The 9,321-nt window shown below is 48.1% G+C and overlaps 1 protein-coding gene across 1 annotated transcript; it reads right to left on the bottom strand.

The window, feature by feature from the left end:
- Positions 1 to 6,536: 6,536 nt before the first annotated feature.
- Positions 6,537 to 9,028, bottom strand: MAA_03773 (C6 zinc finger domain-containing protein; the record flags this gene model as incomplete). Its single annotated transcript, XM_007821771.2, has 8 exons — positions 6,537 to 6,867; positions 6,924 to 7,484; positions 7,537 to 7,698; positions 7,750 to 8,459; positions 8,525 to 8,600; positions 8,676 to 8,750; positions 8,823 to 8,851; positions 8,951 to 9,028. The coding sequence occupies 8 exons, from the start codon at positions 9,026 to 9,028 to the stop codon at positions 6,537 to 6,539; spliced, it is 2,022 nt and encodes a 673-aa protein (XP_007819962.2).
- Between the last annotated feature and the right edge of the window lie 293 nt (positions 9,029 to 9,321).

Genomic DNA, 9,321 nt, shown 5'->3' with positions numbered 1-9,321 from the left:
CAGACTAGTATGATGAAGATTTTGTTGCGGGACGCGGTGGCAAGGATTCGAAGGAATTATGTGATATATCACCAGTGACCACACGGCTGGGACGCTGAATCACGTGCCGCGTGATGAGGCGCCCGGCTTCATGCGTCTTGATGCATAATCCCGAGTCTATTGTCGTACGCACCGTCGCCTTTTGGCCCCGAAATGACAAGGCGTTTGAGACAATATTCCTTTGGCGCCTGTATAGGTGTACGATGCTCAGGCATGTCTGCGAGCGGTGCGGATCTTTGAACGAAGTTGGTGGGTAAACGGGTTTGTGCGACGATAAACTCAGCAACAGGGGATAGCAGGTCCCTGGCATCTTCACCTTCTTGGGATATAACTTTGCATACATGCTGCTTTAATCCCTCGATGGCGTCAAATTAGTGCCGATCATGATACTGATCCAAGAGGAAGTCTCTCGCCAATTGATACATGTCTAAGCCTGAGAAGCAGTTTAGCTCAACGGCGGCAAAGCCATCTTTGGCGCCTGCAATTGCCATATAAATAGCTGCGCTTGCGAGCTGCGAAAATGAGCATCAACCTGGACCGTTTCGTACGATGTTACTCCGTATGGGCGCCCCCAGGTTGACGGTGGAGCATCTGGAAGAAGGGGAAATAGGCTTAGAGTAGTAGTGGCCTTTGCCACAGGACAGGCGGAATAAGCGACATTTGGGCCGGCCGGTTGCTGGAAGCGAGAGTAAAGTAGACATGAAGTAGCATCGAAAAGAGATTCTACTAGACTACAAAGTAACCGTCATGGTAATATCAAAGTCGTGAGAACCAACGCCCGCATTTCGATGCTCAGCTCTCCGACTGGTACTTCCGGGAGCCACATAGCCACGTTGATTAGAAATTATTCGAACACCGTTTCGTACTATGTCGGTGGAATAGTGAGTATGGCCAAAATCCCAGACTTTGACATGGTCCAAGCCATCTTAGGCACCATCTTGGGTAATGAGGTCGGTAGCGAAAGCCGCCGTCCAAGGGTTGTTACTTCGTACTATGATCAGGACTGGAAGTGCCTTCTATACACGGTGCAAGGTGCGTCGCCACTAATGGTTTTCTAGGCTTCTGCCCTCCTTCCGCTGCCAGAAGAGCAATTTGCTCGCGTAGTCAAGCAGCCTCGACTTGATGAATCTCGTCGTGCTTTTGCGGGTTCCAATCGTCGATCTTGCTGAAATCGTTGATCTTTAACTGTACAATATCGTACGCGTGATTTGGTATTGAGGACCAGAGTGTGCAGTCTAGAATATTCATGTCGGAATCTGGACTATCCCATCGAGACTGGGTTAAGAGCACGAGACGATCCGCAAACAAAGGGTCCTTGACTCCTTGGAGAGACGCTGGGCTGTTGCCAGGCCCGAGCCATGACCAGTGCCGTAGAACTCGTGGTTTCCTAGGACTAGGAAACCCTTTTCGTAACGAGATGTCTGCTCTCAGAGGAATGTTCTGTAATTATTGTAGTCAATCAGCCGGCCGATATCGCCAGCCAGTAGCAGAAATGGCGCTATCACGGGGAATTCGAAGGACAAGTATTGCCGACCGACTTCAAGATGAAGATCCGAGAGTATCTGCACGCGCCGTCGCCATTGTGGGCGTCAATATTTTGAAAATTTCAATCGCATATCTTGCAGCGCTGGGCCCTGAGCAGACGAAGTTGGCTGCTGAGACAACATTGAAGCGGACTGGAGCCTCAAGGTGTGTGCGTAAACCCGAACGAGTACCAAGTACATCCACGTGCCCCGAGACACCACGTGAGCTTCATTTACCGCCCAGGTCAAACAAGCAACCAGGGGCACTCCAGCTGCCGACGAACCATTATGGCATGTGTGGATTTTCCATCATCGGAGATTTGGTTTTGAATTGTTTCAACGTCCCACGCGTGGGCCATGCTTGTGACCTTCAACCTTTATTGAGACGCTGGTAACCAGCCATGAACAGTCTTGAGAACTTTGCACCCCGAGGTCGAGGTCTGCATTATCTGCTGTCCGATCACGCTACTAAACGACCTTAATTTAAATATAACGCTGTTCCTATAGGAATGCCTACCGCCCAACCGAGAAGCGCCGTCAAGCTAACGTCAATATGAGCCAGACGCCAAAACAGGTCTATCATTTCCATCCCATTCTGGATCCGTCTTGATCGCTTCGAAGTGTCACATCCACCTTCACTTCCAAGTGGCCGTGGTTTCCAACCTCTGACCTTTCACATGGCGGCATAGGCAACACCTATTTGCATAGAACAAAATCCGCACAAGCGCAGACACGCCCAACTTCGTCCAGCTTCCAACGCAAAACGTCGTGCAAATCTCGAACCGGTCACTTCCTCCATTGGCACCTGATACTTCCAGTGACATCGTTGGACCCAATCACGCTCAAATCCGGGATGTTTTGGTTAATCCCCGCCCAAATCATGTCCTCGCAAAAGATGTCTCTAGAGCTCAAGTCAGGCACGGCACCATGCGAGAAGGGGAAAAGGCATTCAAGTCCACATATCAGCTTACTCGAAAATAGAGCACTCGGCTGACTTGTGTATAATCGATATAGAAGACACCTTGTATACACTGTTTCACGCTGTTAGCGTTTCTTTGTTTCGCCATTCGTTTTATTTTTTCAATTTGAACCCAATAGAGCATATTGGACCCGAGCTTATGTCCATACACTGATTTTGGCAGACGGATACAGATGGATTCGTCCAACGGGATAACAACGTAGATGCCCTCGAAGTTGACATCCTGCCATACTGCTGCCTGGTACATTGCGAAATACTCGTGTTAGCTCGTGGCGTTGCAGACGGATACGTGGCAACTGACCGCAGGAATCCCCATAATGTTCATGCCCCCAGTGGTTGAGCCATGGTGTTGGCCAGTGTGTTGGCGTTCTTGTTTAGGTAAAAGCGCAGCAGCAGAGACAAGAGTCGCACATAAGGCTATGAACAGAATCGGGAGGTACATGGTCAAGGATGGGGGAATATATCTTGCGTAGATTCGATGGCGTTGGCGATGCTAATAGAGGTGAAGAGTATAAGCAAAGAAGCAACAACACACCACGAATGGTATTTGAGGTCTATGGAAGTGGGCTAGCCATTGTTCTCATCCAGCCTTCGAGGGATTCGACAACTATTTATATCGTCTTGTTTTGATGACCTACAATTTCCAGCCGACTTCCAGAAACCTGTAGTTAGTCGAAACTTAATACTCTCGCGTTTCGTAATGGCGCCCTCGGCACCGTGCTTTCTGCGATTTACTGATGTCATGGTCAAAAAGGAGTGCTGACTAGTTCCACAGGCCGCAAAAACTTCGCCAGTGTTGGCAGGATTGTACGCGTGGCGCTTTGCAACTATGTATGAGCAGCTCATTCGATAGCTGCTGTCGCCCTGGGTAGGTAGCCCTATCTACCTTTTCCTTCAAATTCTTTATTGTCCAACCCTGGCACAAAGCAGAGTAATAATTACTTACTTCGGTTTTTGGATGTCATGGCAAGCGGCATTCAAGAGCACGGATTACTGTCTTATTGCGGAATAATTTTCGAGTGAATATTTACTGTGTGTTTTCTTACTCACGCTTGACATCTTATGTGCCATGACGTGATGGAAATCCCCCGACTTGGTAGGAGAAGGGCATAATGAGCCAACGCTAACAGCATTGGCGCGTCGCACGCACAACTTGGCCAAAGGCTTATGAACATCCTAGGCCAATGTAGTGATCACCACAGATACTTGGGACGCCTCTCGGCGCTTGGGGCCTATAAGTTGTTGTAAAGCGTGCAATCCGACTGCCGGCTGCCGCAAGTGATGCCGTGCCGTGGATGACCAAGTCGGTTGAATCTCATCAGTCGCACGCCGCCATCGTAGGCTTGAAAATGTACGCTTGAATATTCAGTATTGTGAGAAGAAGTATATTTAGAGTAGGGCATATTTGATGCTGCGCGACGGAAACAAGGTGTTGGCTACGTTCTTCTCGTTAGACCTTCTTTAGAGTTGTCGTATATTTTAGTGTCTGATGAGGATGTACATCTCCAGTGCAACGCACTACTCTTTAAAGGATGCATCACTGACGACTGTCAAAACAATTCGATACGAAATATTCCAAGTCTACCGTAATGGTACACTTTCTCTTGGATGCCCAATTTTGAAACTTTATCGTCGCCTGTGTATACTCATTATCCTTAGTCCTGTACACATTAGCGTGAAGCTCGGCAGCACCCGGGAATACATGAATATATTCCATCGTACCTTTCAGAGACGGAGCCTCGTTCCAGACTTATTGGTAACTTTGGTCATAGCCTGATGAAGAATCGTCTATGTGCTTTCCTCCCTCTTGGGCCTCCCCGCTCTCATAAACGGGTCAGTCAAAAGCACCGCCACTAGAGTCCGTTCGTCAGAACTTGTCACAACCATTTTCATGACGAGGTTGAGAAAATCCAACCCCTCACGCGGAGTGAGCTTTTCCTTGCGTTTCTGCCACATATTTTATTTCTTCGGTCGTACGAGGATGGTGCTGAAACGTCGGTACAAATCAAGCTACACGAGAAATAATTGATAAACCTAATAATTTCCAGGTTGCTCAGCCTGAGTATTGTCAAGTTCAGGCCAAGATTCCGGTGCGCGTCCGCCAAATTGCATGGCCCAGGAGAGGCGGTCATTCAGGGACCTCCATCTTGGAATGAGCCCACCTCCTATCTCGATATGAAACAACTATAGACAATCAGATCTATACCTTTCAGACTTGTCAAGAATGACGTACCATACACCCAACAGCCCAGATATCCGCTATTTCGCTCCAAGCAGAGCCTATTTTGCCACTAGATATGTCATGGACTATATATTCTGGGGGACGAATCTCCAATAGAGGTGCTCTAGACAAATTTGGTATTGTCTTGCTCGGCGTGTAGGCTATCGATAATAGAATGTTACGTCGTTGACTGTGGCACAAAGGAATACTTCAAAGTCTAGTATCTTAATCGATATTTCGGAGCTCGCAGGGAAGGCGTCGCGGAATCGTAACTTGCCATCCCTACTGATTCAACGAAATAGGGGGGCAGCGAGCGTAATAGGAATGTTGGATCACATGGAACGACAGGAATACATTCAGGGCTCGTATAGTGTTCCGTGATTTCGTCTTCCGTGAATTGTTCTAGTTGGGGCAAGGCGATTCCCGAGTTGCCGAGGTGAGAATCTATCTAGGTAATTATCGGTTCACACAAGCAAGAGTAGTGGGCTGTACCAGTTAATCACCTCCATGCACTACGCCTTCTTCATGAAGGTAAGTAGGCAAAGCCTTGTATAACTTGGCGTATTGCTCTCAATGAACAGGTTATCTTGATTGCTTAGCGGCCATTTGGTCCTTAGAGAATAAACGCATCGAAGAGTCCAATGATCTTCTGGTGTTCATATTTTTCACGCCCGGTTTTACAAAGCTGGGACAAATTCTGCCACAGACTGTAACTCCGAGGGATAAGATGTACATCGCTTTCACCGATAAATCAGTTGGTCAACGCTTGGTTGGGAGTCGGCGAAGACGGTACCCGAGTAGCAACTACTCCGAGGAGAACCCTGTCGCAGCCACGGAAAGGAGGGGGAAAGATTGAACAAGGGCCTGCCTGGTGTTGGTTTGGGTGGCAGTCGGCATCAGATGCCGAATCCGTGTTGGGTGCCGAAAATTTCTGGTTGAAATCTTGAAATAAAAACAGTGTGCGTCAGTGCCACTTGAGGATTCGTTCGGTACAGAAATATAGGGGGCGTACTTTGTAATACTAATATGTGACGCACAAACAGCCGCCTCTGTGCAACATTTTTGTGTAACAATATACACGGCCAACAAAGGGACGAGGTCAATTTTGAACAACTATTCGTCCTCTTTTCGTACGTGCGGTCAAAACTGGACTGAGCTTGGTGCCACCTGAGCATCGTGATTCGTGATCACAACTATGGGTGCCCGTGCCAACCTGGGGCACTTGAGAACTTTGGCACGGCCGTCGTCATGTTCTCTGCTGTCGCCTTGGGGAACTAACACGGAATATGTTGTTCGGACCAATTTGAAAGCACGCAATAATGCGCAAACTGGAGGGTAGCAGTTAAGATGTCGGCCCAACACTCCGTTCCATCACCTGGCGCCTCGTGGGTGCCACTGGATCCTGGGGTAAGAGTCACCAAATGGAATAGCATCGAATATACGTATAGGTCCTATCATAATTCAGTATATTAGCGGACATTGGTATGTCCGAATTCTGCTAGCAATAAAAGGCTGTTAGACGTAGTTAGCTAATAGATTCTGCTAAGCATGCCGCAACCTCGGCTTTGTTCAGCAATACGTCAGCGTATAAACGATCGAAAGCACAGAGACAAGCTGAAAAATGATGTTTGTTTTGGTTGAAAATGTAGCCACTAGATTCGTCTCTCAAAATGAATCACGGCAGGCGAATGTACATGGGCAGGTCTGCTTGGAGACATGTCGTATGTATGTTCTTGTTCATCTGCATGTAGATCCAAAAATCGTAGAATGTTGCTCATTGCAATATACTCTTTTCAATATCTTGAAACTGACGCCGTGGGTAATTGCTTCCATCATAGCTAGCAGGCGAATCATTTGGTCTCTTCGGCGCTGTATAATCCTCTCTCGGGCTTGGCAGATACGTCTCTCTAATGAACTTATCCGCTTCGTGAATAATCCGTATACTCTGCTCAACGCTAGGACTTCCTTGTCCACCTACGATTCGTTGCCATCCCAACAGAAGCTGTTTCAAGTGGTCACCAGCAATTAGAACGTCGGGGTCGATTAGGCTTCTTAGTGAGGGGACACGACATGCGGCCAAGAGAATGAGCATCGCACATGCCATCCTGTAAAATTGTTAGCGCTGCCGCCATTATAACAAACCTGAAAAGGGTTGACCCACGAGAGCGAACAGATCCACGTGTCGACGAGGACGGTTTGTGAAAACCCTCTGATATTGAGAATGTGCATCAAGCATGCATCTAGGCATGCTTTGCAGTTCTTTCTAGCCTCTTGACTTGGAGAACTAACATTCAAGTCGTCGTTGCCGCCACGACTTCCACTAAGCAGCCACATCAAATACGGACGGTAGATGACACTCCTGCAGGTCAGATATCGCTGTCTCAAAAATCCACTGGCTGCATTCGATGCCGGATGAGTGTCCACGATGAAGGACAATGCGGGGGGTAAAAATTTCCGCCATTCGTCCAGTTGATGCTGGAGTTCGGCAACAATACAGGGAAAGCGAGCAGTGTCTAGAGCAGCACCAGTGCCACTGGCATAGAGGAGTTGGTGCACTCGGTTTAATAGTCGCCGTATACTAATGCACGCAAGAAAGTAGAGTGAAGATTGCTCTTCTTCGGTCGGATTTGTATGCGTGTTGTAGGTGCCTGGGAGAGGGATGGAGGATTCTATTCGGGAAATGCCAGAGACCGGGCCAGCAGATAATTCGGCAATGTAATCACTTATATCTGTCAGTATCAAATTGCAACAGATGGTGAAGAGGAGCCCGTTACCTTTCGAGGATATAGCACGCCCAAAATATTCTTCGTATGCGCTCTCTATCATCATGAGATGCTTCATCAGGCGGGTAGGATAGAAGCATCATGCATTTGGCAGCAGTTGCACCAATGTACTCCCAAGCCTGAAGCGGCCTCGCGAGGAAAGCAAAGTATAGCCTACACTATCCGTTAGCAACATGAAAACATGGTCGTATGAAAGGCACTCACCCAACGAAGAAGAGGCACTGGACTGACAATGATGTAACATCCAGATGCGCCACATATGACTTTTTCAGCGCTGCGTCAAAATAAACATCGCCCATTTGTCTTTTGGATGCCCTCCGCTTGGCATCTTGATCTGACACACTACTGCCAACCTCCATATCTGTTGTAACTTGACTAGCGCACCCGAGCGCCATTGTCAACAAAGCGATACACGCCTCCACACTATCTTCAAACATTACCCCGGGGTTCAACATCAGTTTTGTTCGTTCAATTTGTCTTTGAGACATGGTTGGATACCAAAAGTTGACCTTGTGCTCGAAGGACTCTAATATGCAATTGACGTCCTCTGGGGTAACATAAGGGTATATGGTGGATTGCATAATAGGTAATACGGGCCGTGACTGCTCTAGTTGGAAGATGGATGTGTAACCATTGCGTAGAGATGGGAATGTGTTAAAATGGGGCCATGACAAAACAGACTCCGTCGTAGATGTGTGCATAGAGTCAAGAACTGCATTCTCGAAACTATTTCTTTGGGAATTGCGAGCGTTGTTTGCAGTGGTCGAAGTCCTGGGATTTGGATGAGACGCACGACCAGGCTCAGCTTCCATAACTGGTGGTGAGTCTATATAGGGGCTCGCTGAGGTTGGGACTGTAGCTGGAGATGCAACGTTTGCTCCATGTATTGGGATAGGTCCGTGTGTATGTTGAGCCTGAGAGAGTTAGTTGGAGAAATCTAGGCAAACAAGGATAGCCAATTGGCAGATAAACTGCTTACAAGAGTCGAGTTCAGTTGATTGAGAGCCTTCTCGATTCGTAACACTCCATCAAGAACCAAGTCTGTCTTGCCACGCCTGTTGATGCCAGTGTTAGCTTCGTCGTAACTGCAATTTCATCTTCCACCTAGAGTTGCCAGATGGCCTACATACGAGCTAGCCTCAGAACCATATGCGCAAGGCTGGTCCGAAGCTACACAAGTAGCACAGGGACGCTTGCCGTCACATCTACGTGAATATTAGTCACCTCGTTTGCCAAGCATGTATTGGGATGCAGATATCGACAACATATCGACGTACCTTATCTTACGACCGCGGCATACGTCGCACTAACGCCAGAAACAGTCGAAAGTTAGCCAGGTCCACCTTCACATTTCAGTCGTAGCTGTACCATGGCATCGAATTGCCCACGTCTTGGATGTCCTTACCGCATGGGACGTTCGCAGTCGCTTCCTTGATTCAGATAGTGCTGGCGGGTCCACCGTCACCAAATCTTGCATATTCATGACTGGCTGTCTCAATTCAAGAAGCACGAAGTCAACGAAGTTCCGGGAAGGCCGGGAGATTCCCCTCGCGCAGTCCAGGCGAGTGCGCGAATGCTGCGTGGACAGGATAAAAGTAAAACTAGAAGTCAGCAAAGATTCCGACTTCAATCCCACCTTGGTGGAAGCAAGGGTGGGCGCTGTCGAGCGCTAAACACCCAGTTGGAGATTGTCTCGTGTGGGAGGAACTGAACCAGAACACAATACCTGCAGCTGGCCAATATCGTCTGTGAAAAATCCGAGCAAAAATATTCACC

The sequence above is a fragment of the Metarhizium robertsii genome (genome assembly GCF_000187425.2).
Source record: "Metarhizium robertsii ARSEF 23 chromosome Unknown MAA_Scf_3, whole genome shotgun sequence".
Taxonomy (NCBI): domain Eukaryota; kingdom Fungi; phylum Ascomycota; class Sordariomycetes; order Hypocreales; family Clavicipitaceae; genus Metarhizium; species Metarhizium robertsii.
The sequence above is the reverse complement of the archived record's forward strand: the minus strand, read 5'-3'. Positions and strand labels throughout refer to the sequence as shown.